The 27,721-nt window shown below is 41.2% G+C and overlaps 1 protein-coding gene across 1 annotated transcript in view; it reads right to left on the bottom strand.

Moving 5' to 3' along the window:
- Positions 1 to 27,721, bottom strand: part of DZANK1 (double zinc ribbon and ankyrin repeat domains 1) — an 88,984-nt gene that overhangs the window by 58,693 nt on the left and 2,570 nt on the right. Inside the window, exons 2-7 of the mRNA XM_023217785.2 lie at positions 22,705 to 22,858; positions 16,378 to 16,492; positions 14,840 to 14,936; positions 13,738 to 13,805; positions 9,012 to 9,097; positions 1,106 to 1,223 (exon numbers count right to left, since the gene is read on the bottom strand). Of these exons, the coding sequence (XP_023073553.1) occupies positions 1,106 to 1,223; positions 9,012 to 9,097; positions 13,738 to 13,805; positions 14,840 to 14,936; positions 16,378 to 16,492; positions 22,705 to 22,858 (638 nt within the window). The remainder of the gene's footprint in view (positions 1 to 1,105; positions 1,224 to 9,011; positions 9,098 to 13,737; positions 13,806 to 14,839; positions 14,937 to 16,377; positions 16,493 to 22,704; positions 22,859 to 27,721) is intronic.

Here is a 27,721-nt window from a genome sequence, read left to right as displayed (position 1 = left end):
CCCTTTCCAGGCAAGTAGAAAATAATTTTGGTATTACGCCAATTAGTATAAACAGAGAAAAAATCAAACCAATGGCCACTTGTTCATATTTTGTTTTCTGTATCGTCTTGTTTCACTAACACATTTAGTCCAGAATCTCTACAAGCTGCACACATATCAATGAATCTGGCCCAATTTGGTGTTCGAGTCTGTTTTTATTTAAAATCGACTCCCACACTTATTCCCTAAGATTCTGCCATTATATATTAGCAATATCTTTAAGGAGTTTAAAATGTATCACTGAAGTAAATTAAATTAACTTCTACAAAAATCTTGAGCAATATATTAGAAGAATATTAAAACAGCCATTTAATACCTGACCCCTTGCTTGAGGCATAACTCGAATCTAAAACTCTGGACTTGGAACTCACTCAATTAGTAACTTTTTCTTAGTAACTATCTTTTTAAAAATTGTAATTTTTCACTCAATATCACAGATCTCTTTATTTCATTTTCATCCCTTTATTCCGAGTCCAAAAAAAAAATCCCCAAAACATCAAGTGCTTAAAAGATTAACACATTTTGGTGAAGGTTTTAATTTTTAGCAAGCCAAGTATGTTTTTTAACTATCTACAAAATTAGTAGTGAGATAATATCAATTATTATCTACCCTTAACCAGCCAAAGCTTTTACATTTCAATACATAGATTAATCTACAGATTCTTTGGACAGAATGATGCATCTTATGGATATATAGATATATAGAGACACAAAGTAATTGGTACTTCTCTTCATTTATTTCTAGAATATATTTCCTTATTATACCCAGAATATGAGCAGAGCTATCAAATGAGTAGGAAATATTTATTTATCCATGCATGCCTCATTAAAACAATAAGATTCTAATCTTTTTTGAGCCTGTGCTTCTGGCAGGTCACACAAAAGACACAGCATTGCAAATAAGTTTTTTCCATGCGTAAGTAGGAGCGTGTAAGAGTTCAATCAGCCAGTAATTCTTCAACAAGTATTTATATGTGCGGTTCATGTGTACCAAGCACTGTGCTACTACTGCAAATAAAGATCAGATCAGTCAATGAAAGATGTTTTTGATAATTCTGCTGCTCACCTGAGCTCCTTCCGGGGGTGGGAGACGACAGCCAAATATGGGTGGGACAGGAGAGCCACATTCTTGACAGAAGCGAGCAAAGGGATCTGATGGGCGGGGGGCAAGGCAGTGGGCACACCTACAACAAAACAGGTTCCCAATTGGCCATGTTCTGCTGGGTCCACGTTAGGAAGACTGACAAAAATCTAAAAGCGTTCAAACACTTTTAAACACAAAACAAAAGCAGACTGCTCTCAATGGCTATGGAACAAGTTCAAGACAGGAAATACTTCTCTAGGTCATTTTACTTGAATAGTGGCCTTGCAGCTGGACCCTCTGGTGCCCTTTCCGCGTAGGCCAAGTCCATTTAACTTCATGATTGTAGCAAGAAGTTTATCAGCAGCCTAGACCCCACTTCTTGCTCAGGCTCTGGCTTGTCCTGTCACATTGGATTTGATGTGTGTGAGGGTGAGCCCTGGGTATTCCAGTAATTTTTACATTATGCTTTTCTGACTTTCTGCCATTGAGCCCAGTCTGAGGGACAGGACTTCTTGCCCGTGCACCAGACCCATCCTTTCTCTTTGCCCACTTTAGCTTAGAGTCCTCAGGCCCTGTCCCAGCAGCATCTCGCCCCATTTCTTAGGCAGCTCAGCTGGGCCCATCATTTAGCTCCCACTCATTTAAATGGGTTCTGGCTATCTGCCAAAGTGAGAGCATTCTTGGAATTAGGCTGCCCTAATTCCTTTCCTGCTACTACCATGCCTTTCCAAACAAGTTGGCTCCTGATCCTGTAACCTATTGATCTGAACAGCTCCTCAGCAACTAGAAGGCTTGGATACTGTGCACTGGACTGCCTGGTTGCCCGCACTAGTCTCCATGCTGGAGCTGAGCTCATTCCCACACTCTTATCCTGTGTAGTCCTTCATTACTGTACCATGACACCAAGTTTTCACCATGTCTCCAGCATGGGCCCACCCGCCAGGGCAACAACAGTTCCCTCTTTTCTATATCCAAAGCTCATGAAGTGTAATCTGACTATCTCATTCCTCTGATTTGAATTGAGGGCACAGAGCTGGGATCTCAGAAGGTCAAGGTAACTGGAGCTTTTAGGAAAGAATACCAGAGAAGAGCTGCAGGGAGAGCTTCAGAATTTTGCAGAGGGTCACCCTCAAGTCTTCACCTGGGTATACTGGTAAGTGCATGTGATGGAAGAAACCACTCAAGGTTAGAAAGTAAACACCAAAGGGGAACAGAGAAAACAATCTTCAGGATCCACACAGGGCTGGGAAGCTCATGCTTACACCAGCCAAAGTGGAAAAAAAATCATATTTACTGAGGTATCAGTTAGAATACTCTATATATACTCTAAATACTCCAATTAGAACATAGGAGTTGTCAGGTATGTTTTTTTAAAAAGCTAGACCTAATTATGCTGCTCAAAAGAAACCAACTTTAAATAGAGACATAAATAGATTCAATAAAGGGAGGTACACACACATCAAAAGAAAGCAGGAGTGACAACATTAACATCAGAATAAGTAGGTTTCTGAGCAAAGAATATTACCAGAGTTAAAGAGGTTTATTTCATAATGATAAAAGGGTCAACTCAGCAAGAGGACATAAGAATCCAAAATGTTTATGTACTTAATAGCAGAGTGTCAAAGTACATGAAGAAAAACTGATAGAAATGAAATGCAGGAATAAATAGGCAAATTCATAATTACAGTCATATATTTCAATATTACTTTTTCGATAATTGATTACATGATAAAGAGAAAATCAGTAAAGATACAGAAGACTTAAACAATATCATCAACTAACTTAACCTAATTGATATTTATAGTACACTCATTCTGGCAGAATACACATTCTTTTAAAGTGCACATAGAACATTTACCAATCAAATCATATACCTTTTCTGACCAAAAGTAAATAAATACGACATAAGCATCAGGCCAGGCGCACTGGCTCATACCTGTAATCCCAACAGTTTGGGAGACTGAGGTGGTAGGATCACTTGAGGCCAGGAGTTCAAGATCAGCCTGGGCAAATTTGTTAGAACTCTCCCCCACCCTCACCAAAAAAAAAAAAAAAAGTAAGGGTTTTTGTTTTGTTTTGCCCAGAGCTGGAGTGCAGTGGCATGATCTCGGCTCACTGCAGCCTCCACCTCCTGGGTTCAAGGTATTATTGTGTCTCAGCCTCCCGAGTAGCTGGGATTACAGGAGTGCACCACCATGCCTAATTTTTTTTTCTGTGTGTATATTTTTAGTAGAGACAGGATTTTGCCATGTTGGCCAGGCTGGTCTCAAACTCCTGGCCTCAAGTGATCCTCCCATCTTGGCTTCCCAAACTGCTGGGATTACAGGCATGAGCCAACACGCCCAGCTCCCCCCTCCCAAAAAAAAAAGTTTTTTAATTAGCCGGTGTAGTGGCACATGCCTATAGTTCCAGCTGTAGGAACTGAGCTAAGGCTGAGGCAGGAGGATGCCTTGAACCCAGGAGTTTGAGGCTGCAGTGAGCTATGATTGGGCCTCTGCACTTCAGCCTGGGTGACAGTGTAAGACCCTAAGAAAGAAAGAAAGAAGAAAGGAGGAAAGGAAGGAAGGAAGGGAAAGAGGGCGGGAGGGCAGGAAGGAAGGAAAGAAAGAAGGCAGACAGGCCCAAAAGACACAAGGAAAATCCTCCAGTATTTGGAAATTAAACACTTCTAACTAACTCATTGTCCTCCCCACAAAATAACAAGGATAATTAGAAACTGTTTGAACTGAATGAAAATGAAAGCACAGCATATCAAAATTCTGAGACTGCAAGTAAAACAGTATTTGGGGAAAATGCATAGTTCTAAACGCCTATGCTAGAAAAGAAGAAAGGCTTCAAATCAGTAACTTCATGTTCCCGTTAAAGAAACTAAAAGCAGAACAAATGAAAGTTAAAATTTACTCCAAAAGAAATATTAATAAATATAAATATAAATATAAATAAATATAAATATAAATGTATATCTATTAAAGAAATCTAACATGTAGTTAAAAATCTCCCTGAGCTGGGCATGGTGGCTCATGCCTGTAATCCCAGCACTTTGGGAGGCTGAGGTGGGCGGATCACGAGGTCAGGAGATCAAGACCATCCTAGTCAACATGGTGAAACCTCGTCTCTACTAAAATACAAAAAAATTAGCTGGGCGTGGTGGTGCACGCCTACTTGGGAGGTTGAGGTAGGAGAATTGCTTGAATCCGGGAGGTAGAGGTTGCAGTGAGCCAAGATTGCGCCACTGCACTCCAGCCTGGAGACAGAGCAAGTCTCCGTCTCAAAAGAAAAAAAAAAAACTTCCTGAAAAAAAAAAATCTTCCTGAAGGAACAATCCAGATCTAATCATTTCACTTGTGTAAAATGTAAGGAAGAAATAACACCAATTTCACATAAACTTTTTCAGAAGTCGAAGGAGTGAGAATACTTCCCAACTTACTCTGTGAATCTAGAATTACGCTGATACTAAAACCAGACATTTAACAAGAAAAGAAAATCCCCCAACATCCCTTATGCAAAAACTGGCAAAAAAATTCTTTAAACCCTTTTAGCAAATCAAATTCAACATTATATAAAATAGATGACACTTCAAGTGGATATATTTCAGGAATGTAAGGATAATTTAACATTTGAAAACCAATCATTGTAATTCACCACATGAACAGAAAAAAAAAAACCTAAATTATCCTCTCAATAAATAGAAAAAATGTTTTGGACAAAATCTAACATCTATTCCTGATTTTAAAAAAGAAACTCTCAACAAATTAGAAACAGGTAAAAATTTCCTCAATTTGGCTGGGCATAGTGGCTCACCCCTATAATCCCACCACTTTAGGAGGCTGAGGCGGATGGATCACCTGAGGTCAGAAGTTCGAGACCAGCCTGGCCAACATGGTGAAACCCCATCTCTACTAAAAAAAAAAAAACAAAAAACACCCAAAAATTAGCCATGCGTGGTGGCGCATGCCTGTAGTCCCAGCTTTTGGGAGGCTGAGGCAGGAGAATCACTTGAACCTGGGAGGTGGAGGTTGCAGTGAGCCAAGATTGCGCTACTGCACTCCAGCCCGGGCAATAGAGCAAGACTCCATCTCAAAAAAAGAAAAAGAAAATGTCCTCAACCTGACAAAACTCATCAATGGAAAACCTACAGCTGATACCATATGTAATGCTGAAAGATAAATGCTGTCCCACTGGGGTCAAAAATAAGACAAGGGCCCATGTGCGGTGGCTCATGCCTGTAATCCCAGCGCTGTGGGAGGTTGAGGTAGGGGGATCACTTCAAGACAAGAGTTCAAGACTAGCCTGGGCAACACAGTGAGATCCCCACCTCTACAAAAAAAATTTTTAAATAAAACTAATTTTAAAGAAGAGTAAGACAAGGGTGTCTACTTTCACCATTTCTATTCGAAACTATTACATTCAAAATTGTAGCCAAGGTGACAAGTCAAGAAAAAGAAGGAAAAGATACCCAAATTGGAAAGGAAGAAAGGTAACTCTTCATTTGCAGGCTGCCCAGTCTCCTACAGAGATCATCCTATGGAATCTATAAAAAGCTAGTGGAGTAAGTGAATTTCATAAGACTTGAAGATATAAGGCCACTAAACAAAAATCAATTGTGTTTCATATTTTAGTAATGAATAATCAGAAATTGAAATGTTTTATTGTAGCAAAAAAATCTATAATGTTACAATATATAATATAAATTCCTCTCAACAATTTTTAATTGTACATTACAGTATTGTTAACTACATACACATTGTCGTAAAAAGATCTCTGGAACTTTTTCACCTTGCATGAATGTAACTCTATACCAATCCAACAACTGCCTGTGCATGAATGTAACTCTATACCAATCCAACAACTGCCTGTTTCCTCCTGCCATCAGCCCCTGGCAAGTACCATTCTACTTTCTGTGAGTTTCATTACTTTAGATACTTTCTTTAAGTAGAATCATGCAGTATTTATCTTTTTGTGAGAAAGTGAAATTTTAAAAGCATTTACAACGGGATAAACTTGAAAAAAGATGTGTAAAGCTTGTGAACTGAAAACTACAAACATTAGTGAAAGAAATTAAAGAAGACCTAAATAAATGGTGAGATATAGTATCTTTATGGATTGTAAAGCTCAATATTGTTAATATGTCAATATTCCCTAAATTGATATATAGATTCAATACAATCTCAATTAAAACCACAGCAAGTATTTTGTAAAAGCTGAGAAGCTGATTTTTAAATCTGAAAACATAAAGGACCTAGAATAGCCAAATTACCTTTGATAGGAACAACTAAGCTGAGGAATCTACAACTTACTTGGTTTTAAAACTTATTACAAAGTTGCAATAATCAAGGCAGTAAGGTAGTGAATAAATATAGAGAAACATTGATGGAATAGAATACAAAGTCCACAACTAGATCCACACAAATACCATCAATTAATGTTCAAATATTCCAAAAGTAATCAATGAGGAAAGATAATTTTTTCAAAATTTGTACTGGAATAATTGAATATCCATATGTAAAAATATGAACCTCAACCCTTACCTTATGCCATATGAAAAAAATAACTAAAGGCCGGGCGCGGTGGCTCAAGCCTGTAATCGCAGCACTTTGGGAGGCCGAGACGGGCGGATCACGAGGTCAGGAGATCGAGACCATCCTGGCTAACCCAGTGAAACCCCGTCTCTAAAAAATCCAAAAAACTAGCCGGGCGAGGTGGCGGGCGCCTGTAGTCCCAGCTACCCGGGAGGCTGAGGCAGGAGAATGGCGTAAACCCGGGAGGCGGAGCTTGCAGTGAGCTGAGATCGCGCCACTGCACTCCAGCCTGGGTGACAGAGCGAGACTCCGTCTCAAAAAAAAAAAAAAAGAAGAAAAGAAAAAAATAACTAAAAATGCATCGTATACCTAAGTATAAGAGATGAAACTGAAAAACTTCTAGAAGAGAACATAGGAGGAAATCTGAGTGAATAGAATACATCTTGGGTTTGGGAAAGATTTCTGAAGTATGACAAACTAAAAATAAAATGTAAAAGAAAAACAAATAAATTGGACTTCATCAAAATTAAAAAAACTTTAGCTCTTTGAAAACACTGTTAAGAAAATGAAAAGCCAAAGACTGGGAGAAAATATTTGCAAAACTGTACCCATGAAACATCTAACAAAGGAGAACATGTACAGCTCTACATCAGGACAAACAGCTATCCTTAAAAAAAAACTCTATAAGAAGAAGATATATAACACATTTTTAATTTTTGTTTAGTTTTGTTTTTTTGAGACAGAGTCTTGCTCTGTCACCCAGGCTGGAGTGCAGTGGCATGATCTTGGCTCACTGCAACCTCCACCTCCCAGGTTCAAGCAATTATCTTGCCTCAGCCTCCCAAGTAGCTGGGATTACAGGTGCCCACCACCATGCACAACTAATTTTTTGTATTTTTAGTAGAGACAGGGTTTCACCATGTTGGCCAGGCTGGTCTTGAACTCCTGACTTCAGGTGATCCGCCCGCCTCGGCTTCCCAAAGTGCTGGGATTACAGGTGTGAGCCACTGCGCCTGGCCTATAACGCATTTTTTTAAAGGCAAAATGTTTGAACAGACACTTTACCAAAGAAGATGCACGGATGGAAATAAGCACATGCAAAGTGGCTCAACATCATTAGTCACTAGGGAAATGCAAATAAAAACCACAATGAGATACTGTTACAATCTCATTAAAATGACCAAAATAAAAATAAAAGTTAGTAAGGATATAGAGAATTCTCATCCACCGCTGGTGAGAATGTAAAATGGAACAATCACTTCAGAAAGCAGTTCGGCAGTTTCTTAAAAAAAACATATACTGAACATATTCCTCTTCAAGGTATTTGCCCCAAGGGAAATGAAAACATGTGTATACATAATGACTTTGGGGTTTTAAAAATTATTGTATTGTACTTGTTAATTTTTCTCAATTTATTTATTTATTTAGACACCAGGTATGAGACTGGCTCACTTTTGTATAAACAATAACTTTTGTACAAATGTTCATAGCAACTTTATCTGTAATAGCTCAAAATTGGAAATAACACAAATTCCCATCAATAAGGGAACGGATGAACAAACTGTGGTATAGCCATACAATGGACTGTTATTCAGCAATAAAGAGAAATGGGTATTTGTTACAAGGAACAGCACGGATGAATCTCAAAATAGTTATGCTGAGTGAAAGAAGCCCCCAGAAAAGAGTAGAGACTAAATCACATCATTGACATATGGAATCACATGCAAGTTAAGCTGTAGTGACAAGAAGCAGATCGGTAATTGCCTGTAATGGGGGGTGAAAGGAAGGGGTTACCAAATAGGGTACAACGTAGGAAATTTTTGGCGAGGATGAACGTATTCATTTTCTTGACTGTGATAGTGTCATGGTTACATATATACATACAGAGTCAAATGAACTCTAAATACATATGTTTATTGTATGTCAATTATACTTTTTAATAGACTGTAAATATTTAATTTAAAAAGTTGGGGCCGGGTGCGGTGGCTCACACTTGTAATCCCAGCACTTTGGGAGGCCGAGGCGGGCAGATCACAAGGTCAAGAGATCAAGACCACCCTGGCCAACATGGTGAAACCCCATCTCTACTAAAAATACAAAAATTAGCTGGATGTGGTGGCACACGCCTGTAATCTCAGCTACTTGGGAGGCTGGAGCAGGAGAATCGCCTGAACCCGGGAGGCAGAGACTGCAGTGAGCTGAGATTGCACCACTGCACTCCAGCCTGGGTGATGGAGCAAGACTCCATCTCAAAAAAAATAAATAAATAAAAGTTGGAGGTGGGCAAAAATGTCCTATCTTTAAATTCTCTTTGACCATGATGTATCTTCGTAGGATTTAAGACAGAGTAAAGAGAATGTGATACTTACTTGAGAAAGTCTGTCTCCCTTTGAATTCTCATTATCTCCGTGCTTGTCAAACACTTCTGGCCACTTATGTGTGCAAAACCGGGAGACTAAAATTAAGAATATAGTTATATATAGAGTCATATAGTCAAAATAGCATGGTAAAGGCTATGGTATAGTAAAATTCCATTAAAATCATTATGGGTGAATACACATAGACATACAAAGAGGAATAATAGACACGATAGACTCTAAAAGTGGGAAGGGTGGGAAAAGGTGAGGGCTGAAAAATTACCTATTGGGTGCAGTGTTCATTATTCGGGTGAAGGGTACCCTAGAAGCCCAGACCTCACCATTACACAATACATGTAACGAACCTGTACCCCTTGAATCTATAAAAATAAAAAATTATAAAAATAAAAAATCATTATGAGGAGTAAAGTAATTATTACTCTAGTATCTAACATTTCTAAATTATTTAAAGTGCTGTTCACAATCATATATATATATTTCATTAAAAATGAGAGTTTACAATAAAAGATACCTGAATTTACCATCAGACCAGATTTTAGGATTTAAAAACTTTAGTATCCCAGGCTGGCCAACATGGCGAAACACCATCTCTACTAAAAATACAAAAAAAAAAAAAAAATTAGATGGGTGTGGTGGCGGGTGTCTGTAATCCCAGCTACTAGGGAGGCTGAAGCAGGAGAATTGCTTGAACCCAGGAGGCAGAAGTTGTGGTAAGCCAAGATTGCACCATTGCACTCCAGCCTGGGTGAGAGTGAGACCCTGTCACATGCAAAAAATAAAAAGGAAAAATAAATAAGTAAATAAACTCTGCCAGGCGCAGTGCCTCACGCCTGTAATCCCAGCACTTTGGGAGGCAGAGGCAGGCAGATCTACTGAGGTCAGGAGTTCGAGACTAGCCTGACCAACATGCAGAAACCCCATTTCCACTAAAAACACAAAATTAGCCGGGTGTGGTGGCACACGCCTGTAATCCCAGCTACTCAGGAGGTTGAGGCAGGAGAATCGCTTGAACCCGGGAAACAGAGGTTGCAGTGAGCCAAGCTTACACCATTGCACTCTAGCCTGGGCAATAGAGTGAAACTCCATCTCAAACAAATAAATAAATAAACTTTAGTCTCTATTTTTCTCAAAAATTATATCTCTAGGAAACTCAAAGGACTGAACTTAAGACTTCAGGCTTTATCCTGTAGGCAATGGAGAGCAGTCAGAGGTTTCTCATTGCTTTTGTGCCACATCTAACATGGCCTAGGCTGGGTGTAGTGGCTCATGTTTGTAATCCCAATACTTTGGGAGGCTGAGGCAGGAAGATCGCTTGAGGCCAGGAGTTCAAACACAGTCTGGACAACATAGTAAATCCCCATCACTACAAAAAGAAAAAGAAATAAATAAAAACATAACATGACCTGGACCTTGAGTCTCAAAGTGGTGGTCCATTAGCCAAATTTGGCCTGCCATTGAGTTTTATTTGGCATTGGCTCCCATAGTGTTTCAAAATTTGAACTAATTGTCAAAACTTTCAATTATGTTATTACACATAAAGATGTAGGTTTCTGGCTTCTCATGCAAATTCATTGGATGTAGCAACATTGAGCCTTCAGTCCTTCTTGCTAATGGTTGCCTGAGGCTGGGTAAAGTGATTCCTTTAACTGGCTAGTGCACGTCACATTGTCAGAGAACCTGCAGCTCTAATGCTCCTACACGATGGCCAGGTGTCAGCTGTCATTTATCCTCTACCCAGGCTGCATCATGCGTTCACTCTGCTGCCTGACCCCTGCACGTTCTCTCAGGCCAGATGCTGAGCTCGGAGACATCTTATCTCCCTGGGGTTGTTGAAATGTGGTGATACCCACCAGTGTCATTAATTCGGATATATGCTAAAGTATGCTTCAGATGGGATTCAGCTGAAATACTGAGAAGACTCTTACCAATATGAAGGAAAAGAGTGGAAGAAAAAAGTTTTGTGGTCTTCTCCTGGCCTTCCTGGCTTTCTGAACTCTAGTCAAATTCCCTAAACTTTGTCTTTGTCCTGCTGTTCCTAGTTTTTGGGGATTCTAAATTTTGGAATCTTTAAATATTATTTTATCTTTCCCTTGTAAACAACTCAAACAACTAAGTGGGCAAGGTAATCCAAATATTTATGCACAAAGAAAATATTTCTAGGCACATTACAAATAATTATGGCCATGTGAGACTGCTTTTCTAAAATAGCTCCTGTGTTTTATCATATACAGTCATTCATTCTTCAAAATGGTATGTTTTACCTCAGAAGCAGTATTCTTATTTGGGTCATGCCAGTGTGCACTGCCCACGGATTCTGAGTGTGCTCATCAGCCCATCTGATAACCAGAGAACCCTTCTTTCCAGAAGATTGGGAGAGGCAATCTTCCATGTAGGGGGGCTGCCCTTTTGTTTAGTGGGCCTTGCAAGCAGGCCTTCCCAGGTCTGGTCCTCTGGCCTGGGCTTTGTGGTTCTCCAAAAAATATAGTGAATGGGCAGATGAAAGAACCTAGGAGGTCAGGCTGAGTTATACCTTGGCATTAGAGTCTAGAAGTGAAGGAAAGAGCTTGACCTTGGGATAACTGGTCTTCTAGGCCAGTGATTCTCAGTCTGGGATGATCAGCAAAGTCATCTGTGGACTCCATCCCAGGCTTATGGACTCTGACTATCTAGAAGGATTGCAGGGAGCATAGCTGGGACTTGATACATATTTAAAGTTTCCCCTGGGTGACTGTGATATGCAACTGGGTTTGGAAACCATGCTTTTCGCCTCCTTTATACTTGATGGTAAGTGTGAGCAGCCATGGAATCATGGGCACACAAGAAGCAGTTGTGGTTACACAGAAAATGTGACTCCAGGTACGTTAAACTTGGTGCTCAAATAGGAGGAAGAGAACAAGGGCTCCTGGGTGGCCCTTAGATGCCAAAAGTCCAAATTGGATTTTATAAACATTGAAAAATCAAAGCACTATAATAGTAGGCAACTAGTGTAAGAGCATCTTGCATGTGTTATAGTAGTAAGAATGCATTGATATGCCATTTATTTATTTATTTATTTTTGAGATGAAGTCTCACTTTGTTGCCAAGGCTGGAGTGCAATGGCACGATCTCGGCTCACTGCAACCTCCGCCTCCCTGGTTCAAGCGATTCTTCTGCCTCAGCCTCCTGAGTAGCTGGGACTACAGGTATGCACCACTCGGCCCAGCTAAGTTTTGTACTTTCAGTAGAGACGGGGTTTCACCATATTGGCCAGTCTGGTCTCGAACTCCTGACCTCATGATCCGTCCACCTCGGCCTCCCAAAGTGCTGGGATTACAGGTGTGAGCCACCACACCCAGCTGATATGCCTTTTATTAAGGTCATAAGTCCCCTCTATCTTGTCAAAGCCAATGGGAATTTCCAATTGTCTGTCTTTATCTAATTAGAACATATGACATAGATGACCTTCTCCTTGAAAATCTTCCATTTCTTGGTTTCCATGGCAACATATTTTTTTGGCTTTCTTTCTACTTTCAGGCTCCTCCTCCCCTGCTCAACCTCTAAGTTGAGGACTTTCTTCATTTTCCTTCTCTTCATTTTCTGTACAGCCTTGGCTAGTGATCTCATTCAGACCTAAGCTTCAAATAGCATCAACATATTGAATATTTCCATATTTCTAAGTACATATCTCCAGCCCTGACCTTTCCTGAGTGTGAACTTGCACATCCAACAGTCTACTCAACACCTCTACTTGGATGTCTAATGTGTCCTTGGACACCTGCTCCTCCCTCATCTTTTCCAGCTTTGTCAATGGCACCATCATCTCCAGATACTCAGGACAAACCCTGAGAGGCATCCCTGGCTCCTCGCCTTCCCTTCCAGCTATTGAATCCCTCAGCCAAGCCTACCTCCTATCCTGACTACCTCTACAACCTTGGTCCAAGCCACCGTCATTTCTCACCTGGAACAAAAGCCCCCTAAATAATGTTCTCTCTTTCCTCTTCCATGGCCTAATCTCTATACTGTGGCCAAAGAGAAAACTTTTAAATGTAAATGGGACTGTGTCTTGTCTGCCAAACAGATTCCCTTTACAATTAGAATATAATTCAAACTTCTTACGGTCAGACTAGTGTCTATGACTCTCAACCATGCCTGACCATTAGAATCATTTAGGGTTTTTTTTTTTTTTTTTTTTTTTTAATGATGCTCAAACTTCACTTCAGACCAATTAAATCAGAATTTCTGACGCTAAACCTTGGGGATTGGTTTGAAGCTCCTCAGGTGATTCTAATGTGCCGCCATGTTTGAGAACCACAGCTCTAGACACTCTGGCCCCAGCCACCTTCTGCCTCATCTCCCACTTTGCTCATCAGGCCTGAGAATGTGCATTTCAAATAAGTTCCCATGTGATGCTGATGCTGATGCTGATGCTGCAGGTCTGGGGATCGCCTCTGAGAACCACTGCTCTATCTCATTACCATTTTATCTTCTTCATGACACTTACCACCATTTAAAATTTTCTGTTTATTTACTTATTTATTATCTGTCTGCCCCCAAGCCCAATAAAAGGTAAGCTCCATGAATACAGGGACTTTTCTTGCTGAACACAGTATTCTCAGCACTATAACAGTGCCTAGCACATGGTCAAAAGAGGGGGAGGTGCAGTCTTAAAGCATTTCATGGGAAGCATTAAAAATATAGGAGGTATTTGAGTACCCTAAAGATTGTCTTTAGAAGTTACCTGGGACTGGCGGGTGGGTGGTCTAGAACCTGATCCTCCACTGTGAGCTGGGATTTCCAGTGGACTTTCTGAAAAGCAAAGATCTTTCAAAGTTTTAGGGTCAGTTCTTTCACCTACCTGGAGGTCTACAATGATATTAAAAACATCACTCTTTGAGCATCTGTAATTATATATAATCATGCAAAGATGTCTTCACAGTGGGAAACCTTTTAATAAGGAACCACTGTTACCACATTGCTTTCCTAGAACTAATAATTATGTAAAGAGCTCCTGCCACACACTCAATGTATTAGAAGTGAGAAAGAAAAAACAAGCCCAGGCTGAGAAGATCGTCTTCTCCGCTGCATTCTACAATATTCCACGTCAGCCTTGGAAAACAGACAGATCAATCCAGTTGCAAAGTTAGCAGGAAATATTATATCTCCCAAGAACACACTGTAGCTATAAAATGTCATTAACAGCCCCCTCTTTGCATGACTAGTCTTTCTTACTCACTGAGAAACCCTGTTCTCTAAAATCACAGATTATCAGAAACTGCGCTGTTTGAAATTCTCAGTAAGAACGAAACATCTAACTCTTGCCTGAGGAATCTAGGCCACTTTGACATAGAGAAGCAGCCTCAATGTCCAACCCTGGTGCAAAGATAATCATTTCTGAACACAGTATTCCCCGTGTATCTTTGTAATTTCCAAGGCAACAGAACCCTGGGTCCCCTTCCCAGTTGATACCTGATGCTGATCCCTTCACACCTAGACCCGCTTCGCTTTGAGCCTATCAAAACTCTGCTTTCATTTATATTTCACCCAAACTCCACCGTTCCCCCAAACTCTACAACTCCAGTGTTTCCTCTGTTTGGTGAGATGCCCCCATGGCTCCCTGTGGTGGGTCAAGAAATCTGACTTGGTCGGACTGCTTGATCCTCCTTCATGATCTTAAGCTGTTAGCAAGGACAGTATAAAAACTCAAAGTACAGCATACTTTCCTGCCCCAGTGTTTCTTATTCCAACACTTCTCCAGACAAGAAAACATGCAATGAACATGCCATGAACCTCTTTGGTGGGTTCAGAATACAAAACCTTGTTTTTGTTCTGTCACATCATACCTGGAAACTTTCTGAGGTTAACATTCCAGCTGCGTTGATTTTCAGAGTTCTGATATTTCTTCTTTAGTTTTGATCCAACAAATCCATTTTTGAATTCCTAGGAATGAAGAGATTGCATATCACTCACTTGGTTATTCCCATGTGAGAATTAAAGCTGCACGATAGAGACAGGGTCATCGTGTGCATTTCTTATTTGAAAGAGTTTACGGTTGTTTTCACGAAGTAATCCCTGTTTCACTTTATTCTGGAAACATGCAGCTTTGTATCTGGGCTGGGCTGCTCAGTTGGCAGCACATCTGGATGTAGGCCTCACCAGGTGAAGTGGCCAAGGCAGGAGGCAGGGAGCAGCACATGCAGGCAGGATGTTACAACTGTAGGAGTCTGGGTAACAAGAGAGGGACCACCAAGTCCAGAGTGGCAAAGGCAGGGTAGGGTCAGACCAAAATCAGACTTCTGTACATGACCTGCGCACACACAGTCCTTAAACACTCTTCCCTCTGGACTTTCTCCATGGACTTGGTCCCTCACACCTGATTCAAGCCTAAGCACCTGCTGATATATGTGGGCTCAGCCCCCGCAGGTGGCCCCTGCCCAGTGTAGATCCTTGCCTTGATCACACTTGAGCCCTACCCATGCCTGCATCCACTGCTTTGGTCCTACAACCTCCTCTCTAGCCTCAGGTTCATGGTCAAGCTTAAGCGAAACCCCTATAAACTTCCTCTGTCAATCCCAACAACATCCCTGTGACTAAGACCTCTGGGTTGGCCGCCATACTGTAGGCTAGCCCATCCTCTGGCCTAGCTCCTTGAATCTTTCTCATTGATACTCACACCCAGTGCCTGAAGCTTCACACATCCTTCTCAGATGGATCTAATTGACTCTTCACAGTGGGGAGGCTTTGCAGATATTTGGGAATAAAGATTTCAACATAAAAGAATTCTATGCCCACTGAGGACTTCTACTTACCCAAAGCATCTATCCAACAGATACACAATCACCACCCTCTCCTGCCTGCCCCTGTGCAAGGCAATGAGTATAGCAATCATGCCACCTTGGAGCTTGTAATGCATAGGCAAGATAAACAAGGAACAAAGTAATCACATGCTCAAAGCAGTTTATAAAAGAAGGCCTGGGTGCCAGGATAGCAGTGATAGGGCATAGCATACACAGTTCAGTTTGGTTGGAGTATATGTAGGGGGTTCACAGACAAAGCAGGAAAGCCCGACCAAGGGCAAAAACTGATGACTTGGATGGAAGGCTAAAGGTTTCTGGTTTTTTCAGTAGGTAAGAGAGAGCCACTGAAGACACTGAAGCATGGACCCCAGTGCTCAGCAGGTATTCTCATCTTCAGAGTAAATAGGAGACTGACGAAAGGCTGAGAAATCAGTGAAGATGCTTTGCAATGGTTGAAAATGACTTCAATTATAAGGACCCGACTATCAGCAGAGGTAAGGTAATAAAAGGCAAGATCTGCTCACTGAGAAAGAAGGAACCAAAATACAGTGACAATCTGAATGGATTATAGTTTCATTACTTGCCTGCCTTGAAGAATCTTTGAGAACATTTTCAACATTGTCTTCAGGAGAGACTACATTCGGTGGTTCATAGCCTACCTGAAACACCTTTGTCACAATGCCACTCTGTCTGCAGTCTCTGAAAATTATTATTAAAGAAGGAAAAAGTCTGTGTTACACAAAGATTCAAAAAAAAGTGGCTAACAATTAAGATGATTTTATTAAAGTACCTTAGTCTAGCTACTAAATTTATGGTATTTCAAATTGAAGAAATCAAATGTAATTTCTATAGTCTTTCCTTACTTCCTTCCTTTTGGGTTATTTACTGCTGTGTAACAAACCACCCCAAAGGTAGTGCCTTAAAACATGGATCTATGGATTCATGGTCTCCACTGAGTAGGTCTCATCTGAGCTCTTTCATGTGGCTGCCATCAGACATCAGCAAGGGCTGGAGTCAACTGAAGGCTCAACTGGGCTGGGTGTCCAAAACGACTTCTCTCAAATATGCCAAGCCTGGGCTGGGGTAACTGGAACAGCTAGGGGCTCACCACTCATCGCTCTCACTCAATCTCCATCTCTCTGTCCTTCCCTCTCTCTCCCATGCGGTTAGCTTGGGCTTCCTCACAGTATGGAAGACTCACATAGTCAGATTTCCTCCATAGTACCTGGCTACCCCAATCCCCTGCTAGTGTTTTTGTCCCAAGAAACCAAAGCAGAAACTACGATACTTCTTGTGATCTCAGAAGTGCTTGGCATCATTTCTGAAATATTCTGTTGGTCAAAAGCAGTCACAATGCCAGCAGAAAGGCTACAAAAGGGCATAAATACTGGGAGGCACAGTTCATCACGGGCCATTTTTGAAGACTATCTACTACATTCATCATAAAGATATCAGACCATAAGCCTCAAACTATTCTAAAACAAAAAATGTGTTACCTAGGTCATTCCACATGAACCAAGAGCATTTTCCCTGTCTCAGCTGTAGGCAGTATAATATATGCTGTGCTGGTAGATTCTGTAACTCAAATACTATCATGTTTCCCATTCATTCATAATATTTCACAATTCATCTTGTTCTCTGATGCAATAAGAATTTCATGAGTAGGCAATGTAGCAGTGCCCATGACTAAAAACTAGTGGTGATTTTATTTCAGTACCAGTAGCTCACCTATACTCTACTTTTTAACAGCTTTATTGAGGTATAATTTACATGACACAAAATTCATCTATTTTAAGCAACCGGTTCAATGGGACTCAGTCAGTGTAGACAACTGTGCAAATATCAGCACAGTGGAAATCTTTAGGACATTTCCATTATCCAAAATAATTCCCTTGTGCCTGTGTGCAGTCACTCCTCGCTACCACCACCTATCTTAGGCAACCACTGATCTGTTTCCTATCTCTATAGTTTTGTCTTTTCTAGAAATTTAACATAAATGTAATCATACATATGCAGTCATCTTACGTGTCTGGATTTTTTATTTATCTCTTTTTTTGGAGGCTCATCCATATTGTTGTAACTCATTCATTGTTATTGTTGAGTAGTATTCCATTTTATGGATATATCACGATTTTTATGTCCATTCCCCAGTTGAGGGTCATTTGGATTATTTCTGGGTTTGGGTTATTATGGATAATGCTGCTATGAACATTCACACATAAGTCTTTATGTGGACATGTTCTCATTTCTCTTCAATAGATACCGAGGAGTGGAATTGCTGGGTCACATGGCAGGTATGTGTTTAATTTTCAGAAACTGCCAAACTGTGGCTGTTCCATTTTACATTCCCACCAGCATTAGCTGAGGGTTCCAGCTTCTCCACATACTTGCTGACACTTGATATTGTCAGCCTTGTTGACGACCTGTACACTCGATCATGTTCTCTGTAGGTATTTGCTTGATATGTGTCCCTTGTCTATCAAGATATAGGCTTGGCTGTTGTAACACAGAATCAAAACAATAGTGTCTTTAAGGCAGGACACAGTGGCTCACTCCTGTAATCCCAGCACTTTGGGAGGCCAAGGCAGGTGAATCACTTGAGGCCAGGAGTTCAGGACCAGCCTGGCCAACATAGCAAAACCCTGTCTCTACCAAAAGTACAAAAATTTAGCTGGCTGTGGTGGCACACACCTGTAATCCCAGCTACTCAGGAGGCTGAGGCACAAGAATTGCTTGAACCCAGGAGGCAGAGGTTGCAGTGACCTAAGACCACACCACTCCACTCCAGTCTGGGTGACACAGCAAGACCCTGTCTCAAAAAATAAACGAACAAACAAACTAACAAATAGAGGTTTAAACAAGACAGAAGTCATAGGGTATAAGCAGTCTAGAGCTGGTATAGGGGTGTCATGGTGACAGGAGCATGATATCAAGTTTCTACCTTGTTACTCCATCATTTCTATGACATTGCACTTATCCTCATGGCCCAACCTGACTGGCCAACCACATCTACATTCCAGTCAATTGGAAGCAAAGCCCACTCTTTCTCTGTAAAGGTACAATCTTAAAGTTGAACACATCACTTCTACGTGTATCCACTGGCCACAGCCCGGTACACATCTCTAACTAGGGCAACAGGGATTGGGAAGTATCTTCAAGGCAACCACGTGCCTGGCTAAAAATCATGGGCCCTATTATTAAAGGAAAAAACAAATATTGGGGGACATCCAGCAGCCTCTCCCACATCATCATGACCACGCTTGGCATATTTATTTGATGTGTTTAACTCTCACCCTTCCTCATTTGCATTGAAAGCTCACCTTTCCCGTGTTATCCTTTCTATGTGATTATGGTTCACTGGTTACCACAGCCCGTGTTTCTATTTGCTCTGGCCAGACCCTTGATACTTTTTATATTTCCAATTATCTTTTTTCTTCAGGGTTCTTTGTCTGCTTTGTCCTTACTCATTTTCTTTTTTTTGTTTGTTTGTTTGTTTGTTTGTTTTTTGAGACAGAGTCTCGCACTGTCGCCCAGGCTGGAGTGCAGTGGCCGGATCTCAGCTCACTGCAACCTCCGCCTCCCAGGTTTATGCCATTCTCCTGCCTCAGCCTCCCGAGTAGCTGGGACTACAGCCGCCCGCCACCTCGCCGGGCTAGTTTTTTGTATTTTTTAGTAGAGACGGGGTTTCACCGGGTTAGCCAGGATGGTCTCGATCTCCTGACCTCGTGATCCACCCGTCTCGGCCTCCCAAAGTGCTGGGATTACAGGCTTGAGCCACCGCGCCCGGCCATTACTCATTTTCATACTGATCTTTAATACATATTGTCTGTTTCATTAGCATTTCTTCAGCAACTGCTCAGATTTCTTACATGCTCAATTTTTATATTTCTTAAAATTTTTGAGCCTTTAAGTAAATAAGTATCCCTGGATCTTAGAAGGGAAGATTTATGAATCTGTAAATCTGGTTTTGTTATTATTTTTTTTAAAGAAGAGATTTAAACAGGGAAATTTAGCCACCTATGAGTCACTCCAGCCAGTGAACATGCAAGTGTCTTCTGATCACAGAAAGCTGAGACGTTATTTCTAAATACTGTCACTCACAGATAGGTAGTGACTATTTAGACGAATTGTATATTTCTTAGAATTTTTTTCTCCATCTTCTAGAAAGGTAGCTTAAAACTTCTACGTTGTTTAATGTTAAACAGATTCACAAATCTGGTTACAGATATAGATGATCTTTTAGATGAACCACTTGCTTAACTCATTCGCCTCAGCATCCATCTCGTCTGCATGTTCACCTTTGGCCCCAGGCCTGTCATCCAAGATCCAATTGTCCTTCCTGTTAGCACACACTTCCCAGACATCACAAGCCTCTCCATCCAGGGATCACTTGAATCTTGGATGGTCGTGAGGCTCCCAGAATGCACACTTACAACCCCACATGAGGCCTGGCTCTTATCCACTTATTCCACCCCGTAAGATCCAGGTTGTTTTCCCCACCCCAGCTGGCCCTTCTTTGGGGAACCAGAAGGCATTCACCTTTTGAGCTGAAAATTCAAATGTTTTTTATACAAATATATAAATTTTTTATATAAATATATAAATATTTTCCCTAAGCTGAGCACATCTGAAATACGTTAGTACTGTTAAGTACCTTTCGGAATAGACACTTAGTGGGCACAGAGCAGAACGGTGAGAGGCATAAAGAATGACCTTATTTTTTACTCTCTCTCGAAAGCCTTATTAACTCCTTCAAACTGCATAGTCAGTCATTAAATTGCTTCTTCATTTTACTACTACTTGCAGCTTCTAAGGAGGCCTGCTTTACAGCATTTGGCCACCAGAGTATTTAGCTTCTTAATTTTTTTTTATTATTATTATACTTTAAGTTCTAGGGTACATGTGCACAATGTGCAGGTTTGTTACATATGTATATATGTGCCATGTTGGTGTGCTGCACCCATTAACTCGTCATTTACATTAGGTATATCTCCTAATGCTATCCCTGCCCCCTCCCCCCTCCCCACAATAGGCCCCGGTGTGTGATGCTCCCCTTCCCGTGTCCAAGTGATCTCATTGTTCAGTTCCCACCTATGAGTGAGAACATGCAGTGTTTGGTTTTCTGTTCTTGTGATATTTTGCTGAGAATGATGGTTTCCAGCTGCATCCATGTCCCTACAAAGGACACAAACTCATCCTTTTTTATGGCTGCATAGTACTCCATGGTGTATATGTGCCACATTTTCTTAATCCAGTCTTTCACTGATGGACATTTGGGTTGATTCCAAGTCTTTGCTATTGTGAATAGTGCCGCAATGAACATACGTGTGCATGTGTCTTTATAGCAGCATGATTTATAATCCTTTGGGTATATACCCAGTAATGGGATGGCTGGGTCAAATGGTATTTCTAGTTCTAGATCCTTGAGGAATCGCCACACTGTTTTCCACAATGGTTGAACTAGTTTACATTCCCACCAACAGTGTAAAAGTGTTCCTATTTCTCCACATCCTCTCCAGCACCTGTTGTTTCATGCTCATCATCAGAGAAATGCAAATCAAAACCACAATGAGATACCATCTCACACTACTTAGAATGGCAATCATTAAAAAGCTTCTTAATTTTTAATAATTGAGATGACTTACCTTGATAGAAGTGGCTTGGCAAGTGAGAAAAGGCTACATGTTCCAACATTTTATAAAGAATAATAACGTGCATATACTGCATTTGCAGAACCCACTTAAAAACAATAATAATGTGCATAAAGGGGTTGTTTTGTTTCATTGTATTTGTTTTAATTTTCAGATGCCAAAGCACTCATGTTTGCTGTGGAATGTGTAGCTCTCCTCAAAAAGTCATGCAGTAATTCAGTCAGTGGGGGCTGGGGCTAGGGTCCTTTCAAAGTACCTGGGCCAGCCTGGTACTGTATTTGGTTTGGGGCCTTTTTTTGAGACAGAGTGTCACTCTGTCACCCAGGCTGGAGTGCAGTGGTGTGATCTCAGCTCACTGCAACCTCTGCCTCCTGGGTTCACACCATTCTCCTGCCTCAGCCTCCCAAGTAGCTGGGACTACAGGCACCCGCCACCACGCCCAGCTAATTTTTTTGTATTTTTAGTAGAGACGGGGTTTCACCGTGTTAGCCAGGATGGTCTAGATCTCCTGACCTCGTGATCCACCCGCCTCGGCCTCCCAAAGTGCTGGGATTATAGGCGTGAGCCACTGTGCCCGGCCATTTTGGGGCTTTTAAATGTTCCCAAAATATGGCCAAACCTGCATTGCTAGAAAAATAATTCCTATATCACAGCCACACAGAATTGCCAAGCATTTGAGTTTTTTTTTTTTTTTCCTACAACACATGGTGAAGGTTTCCAAATTAAATAGTGTTTCTATATTTGAAAACGGGAAAAAGTCATTAAGAAAAAAAAGGATAAAGAAAAAAGTATGGTAGCTAATATCCAACAAGTTGAAATGACAGTAGCTTTGAAGGCCAATTAAGTCGATACAAAATGAAATTGAGAATGATGGCAGTGGTTGTAGGCTGCATCCTGGAGAATGAAAGAGCCACTCCATGAACACAGTATTTTCTTCAGAGCTACATGGAGCTCTTCAGAGGCCCCCAGTCCTGGAAAGGATCTTCCTTCCTGAAACCCCAATGTGGAATTTAAAATAAAAACAGTATTAATATACATAACACTTCACTGAGCTGTCTACTTATGATTTCTGCATCTTACAGTATGCCTCAAGGAAAGGCAAGTAAAACACAAATGTTAACGTATGTAAGCCGAAATTAAAATAACATTTCAGTAGTGTCCTTCTAATGCAGCACTGATTCTGACAGGAAAACATGAATAAAATTAGAACATAATGTTATTATATCATAAATTAATTTAATCACCATGCTCTCAACTTACTTAGAGACAGCAATAGCTTTAATTTGTATTTTTCCATCAGGCAGAGTAATAGGTTTTGTATACTTAAATGTGTTATTTTCCCCATAGCCAGTTCTCTTTAGAAATTCAGGTTTGCTGCCATCCAGAGTATAATATATGTTGACATCTGGAGTGTCTAAAAAATCCAAAACGGGATAACTATAATTAATACCAAAGTAGCAAGTCCCTGAATAATGCCTATAGGTCAGTTTAAGATTTGAGATTTGCCGGGTGCGGTGGCTCACACCCGTAACCCCAGCACTTTGGGAGGCCGAGGCGAGCAGATCACGAGGTCAGGAGATCAAAACCATCCTGGCTAACATGGTGAAACCCCGTCTCTACTAAAAATACAAAAAATTAGCCAGGCATGCTGGCGGGCGTCTGTAGTCCCAGCTACTGGGGAGACTGAGGCAGGAGAATGGGATGAACCCGGGGGTTGGAGCTTGTAGTGAGCCGAGAACCTGCTACTGCACTCCAGCCTGGGGGACAGAGTGAGACTCCGTCTCAAAAAAAAAAGAAATTTAAGTGTGTGATTTAAGATTTGAAGTTGTGATTTAAATTCAGATTTAAAGTTGTGATTTAAGATTGTGTTAATCAACTTAAATAACTGACCTATAGGTTATTATATACACATAATGGAAATGAATAGTATAGCAATAATGCAGTTCTTTCTCTGTACCAGCACTGTGCTTTACATGAATGAGCTCATTTCATCTGTACAACCCTATGAGGTAGATCCTATTTTACACCCATTTTATAGATGAGGTAACTGAGTCCCAGAAAGATTAATAAAGTTGCTAAATAATAGAGGAGTTGTGATTTGACTTCTGCTAGGTTAGATACACAGCCCATGCTTTTGAACCACTGTGTTCTTTTGCCTCTCCAACAGGGCACTAATACAAACAATGATTCAAGATTCAACAGGTCAAAAAGGGTATACAGTGAAAAGTCTCGCCCGACCCGTGACACCAGCTTCCCAGAGACTATCAATGTTATCTTGAGTAACCTTCAAAAATATTTTATATCCATACAAGCATTTATGTACATATTCTTATTTTCCCCTCTTTTGCCACAAATGATGGCATACTAGACCCTGTTCTACACAGTTCTTTTTTCATTTATCAATATGTCTTATGTTGGTACATAAAGAGCTTCCTAGGAAATAAATAGCAATTTTTTTTTTTTTTTTTTTGAGACGGAGTCTCGCTCTGTCACCCAGGCTGGAGTGCAGTAGCCGGATCTCAGCTCACTGCAAGCTCCACCTCCCGGGTTTATGCCATTCTCCTGCCTCAGCCTCCCAAGTAGCTGGGACTACAGGCGCCCGCCAACTCGTCCAGCTAGTTTTTTGTATTTTTTAGTAGAGACGGGGTTTCACCGTATTAGCCAGGATGGTCTCGATCTCCTGACCTCGTGATCCGCCCGTCTCGGCCTCCCAAAGTGCTGGGATTACAGGCTTGAGCCACCGCGCCCAGCCCTGCAATTTTTTTAAAAAAAGAGCTTCTGCATTCTTTGTTATGGCTGCACCACATTCTCTTATATAGATGAACAATAATTTAACCAATTCCCTACAGATGGATCTTTATGCTGTCTTCTTTTTTTTTCTTTGTTTCTTTTGCAGTTATAACCACTGTAAGAATAATTTTGTAAAGAATTATTTCTGTAAATATATGGGTAAGACAAATATGTAGAACTAATACTTTTGAGTCAAAAATACGTGCATTTGTAATCTTTTTTTTTTTTTTTTTTTTTTTTTAGAGTTTTTCTCTTTTTTCCCCGGCTGGAGTGCAGTGGTGTGATCTCAGCTCACTGCAGCCTCTGCCTCTCGAGTTCAAGCGATTGTCCTGCCTGAGCATTCTGAGTAGCTGGGATTACAGGTGCCCACCACCATGCCCAGCTAATTTCTGTATTTTTAGTAGAGACAGGGTTTCGCCATGTTGGCCAGGGTGGTCTCGAACTCTTGACTTCAGGTGATCTGTCTGCCTCAGCCTCCCAAAGTGCTGGGATTACAGGCATCAGCCACTGTGCTCTGCCAGCATTTGTAATCTTTTTTTTTTTTTTTTTTTTGAGATGGAATCTCCCTCTGTCGCCCAGGCTGGAGTGCAGTGGTGCGATCTCGGCTCACTGCAAGCTCTGCCTCCCAGTTTCACCCCATTCTCCTGCCTCAGTCTCCCAAGTAGCTGGGACTACAGGTGCCCCGCCAACACGCCCAGCTAATTTTTTGTATTTTTAGTAGAGATGGGGTTTCACCGTGTTAGCCAGGATGGTCTCGATCTCCTGACCTCATGATCCGCCCGTCTCGGCCTCCCAAAGTGCTGGGATTACAGGCGTGAGCCATCATGCCTGGTCGCATTTGTAATCTTGATTAATATTTCCAAACTGCCCTCCGTGGATGGTTAAGCAATTTACACTGCCACCAGCAATGCATGAAAGTACTTATTTGACCACAATCTTCCTCATAGAGTGTGTTACCCAGTTTTCTTTTAGTTTTCCTAATTTCCTAGGTTAAAAAAATACTATCCTGTAACTCATCTTTCTTGCATTTTGAGTAAAACTCACTAATTCATTGCAACAAATGTTTGCTGAGTACCTATTATGTACCAGACATCATGCTAGGTATAGGGGATATGCAAAAGTATATCCGAGGGTCTCCTTGCATATCCCCTGTACCTAGAATGGTCCCTGCTCTCATGGAGATTACATTTCAGGAAGGACACTGGAACAGTAAACAAACAGGGAAATACAGTTTGTCAGGTGGTGATTAAGAGCTTGGAATAGGTGAAGCAGGGATAAGGTCTGCTCAGCAAGCAGCTGAAGGGGTAGGGAGAAGAGTGAGGAGAAGAAACATTTTCCTACGTTTAAGAGACCTTTATATTTTCTTTCCTACAAAATGTCTTTTCATCATTACTCAAAAGAAGATACACAAGTGGCCAACACACTCATGAAAAAATGCTCATCATCACTAATCATCAAAGAGATGCAAATCAAAACCACCATGAGACACTATCTCACACCGGTCAGAATGACTTTTGTTAAAAAGTCAAAAACTAACAGATGTTGGTGAGGCTGCAGAGAAAACAGACACTTATATACTGTTGGTGGGAATGTAAATTAATTCAGCAACTGTGGAAAGCAGCTTGGAAATTTCTCAAAGAAATAAGAGTTGAGGCTGGGTGCTGTGGCTCACACCTGTAATCTCAGTACTTTGGGAGGCCCAGGCAGGCAGATTAAAAATACACAAATTAGCTGGGCATAGTGGCACACCACTGTAATCCCAGCTGCTCTGAAGACTGAGGCATGAAAATCACTTGAACCCGGGAGGCAGAGGTTTCAGTGATCCAAGATTGCATCACTGTACTCCAGCCTGGGTGACAGAGTAAGACTCAGTCTCAAAAAAAAATAAAAAATAAAAAAAGAAGAGTTGAAATACCATTCAACCTAGCAATCCCATTACCGGGTATGTACCCAAAGGAAAATAAATTGTTCTACCAAAAGGACACATGCACCCATATGTTCGTCACAGCACCATTCACAATAGCAAAGACGTGAAACCAACCTAGGTGCCCACGAATGGTAAAATGGAGAAAGAAAATGTGGTACATACACACCATGGAATGCTATGCAGTGATAAAAAAGAATGAAATCATGTCGTTTGCAGCAACATGGATGCCGTTGGAGGTCATAATCCTAAGTGAATTAACACAGGAACAGAAAACCAAATATCATGTGTTCTCACTTATAAATGGGAGCTAAACATTAGGTACAAATGGACATAAAGATGGTAACAATAGGCTGGGCGTGGTGGCTCACGCCTGTAATCCCAGCACTTTGGGAAGCCGAGGCGGGCGCGGATCAGGAGATCCGGAGATCGGAGATTGAGACCATCCTGGCTAACACAGTGAAACCCCGTCTCTACTAAAAATACAAAAAATTAGCTGGGCGTGGTGGCGGGCACCTGTAGTCCCAGCTACTCGGGAGGCTGAGGCAGGAGAATGGTGTGAACCCAGGAGGCAGAACTTGCAGTGAGCCGAGATCGCGCCACTGCACTCCAGCCTGGGCAACAGAGCGAGAGTCCGTCTCAAAAAAAAAAAAAAAAAAGATGATAACAACAGACATTGGGGACTACTAGAGGGTGGGGAGGACTGAAAACCTACAACGATGCTCACTGCCTGGGTCATGGGCTCAATCATATCCCAAACCTCAGCACCACACAATATACCCAGGTAGGAAACCTGCACATGTACCCCTGGTACTAAAATAAAAGTTGTAAAAGAAAAAACAAAACAAGGTCTTTTCATGTCCTTTGCCCATTTTTCTTTTGGGTCATTGTTCTTTTTGTTACTGAATTGTGAAAACTATTTATTTGATATTTACGTATCAGGGAATTTTGATGCCCTATCATTCATATCATCTTTTGTCAATAATCACCCGACTTCTCCTAAGAATTATGGGCGCATATATTAAAATGTTTAATTTGGCTTGACAGTTTAAAAAATTGTATCCGCTTTTAAGCTAAAGGAGAACACAGAAAATAATACATATTCTTAGTTAGAACTCTTGGTCTAAGCAGCATAGGGGCCATACCACAAATGCAGATAGTTTCTATATATTTCAGTTATTAAAATACATAATTGGTTAAAAGGCAAAAATTGTAATTTCGAAGTCTTTTTTACATAAATATTTGTTCATATGTTTTACCTATAAAACTTTCCTTCCTGGCCGGGCGCGGTGGCTCAAGCCTGTAATCCCAGCACTTTGGGAGGCCGAGACGGGTGGATCACGAGGTCAGGAGATTGAGACCATCCTGGCTAATACGGTGAAACCCCGTCTCTACTAAAAAATACAAAAAGCTAGCCGGGCGAGGTGGCGGCGCCTATAGTCCCAGCTACTCGGGAGGCTGAGGCAGGAGAATGGCGTGAACCCGGGAGGCGGAGCTTGCAGTGAGCAGAGATCGGGCCACAGCACTCCAGCCTGGGCGGCAGAGCGAGACTCCGTCTCAAAA

Source organism: Piliocolobus tephrosceles, chromosome 20 (genome assembly GCF_002776525.5).
Source record: "Piliocolobus tephrosceles isolate RC106 chromosome 20, ASM277652v3, whole genome shotgun sequence".
NCBI lineage: Eukaryota > Metazoa > Chordata > Mammalia > Primates > Cercopithecidae > Piliocolobus > Piliocolobus tephrosceles.
Note: the sequence above shows the minus strand (reverse complement) of the source record. Positions and strands in the feature narration are given on the sequence as shown.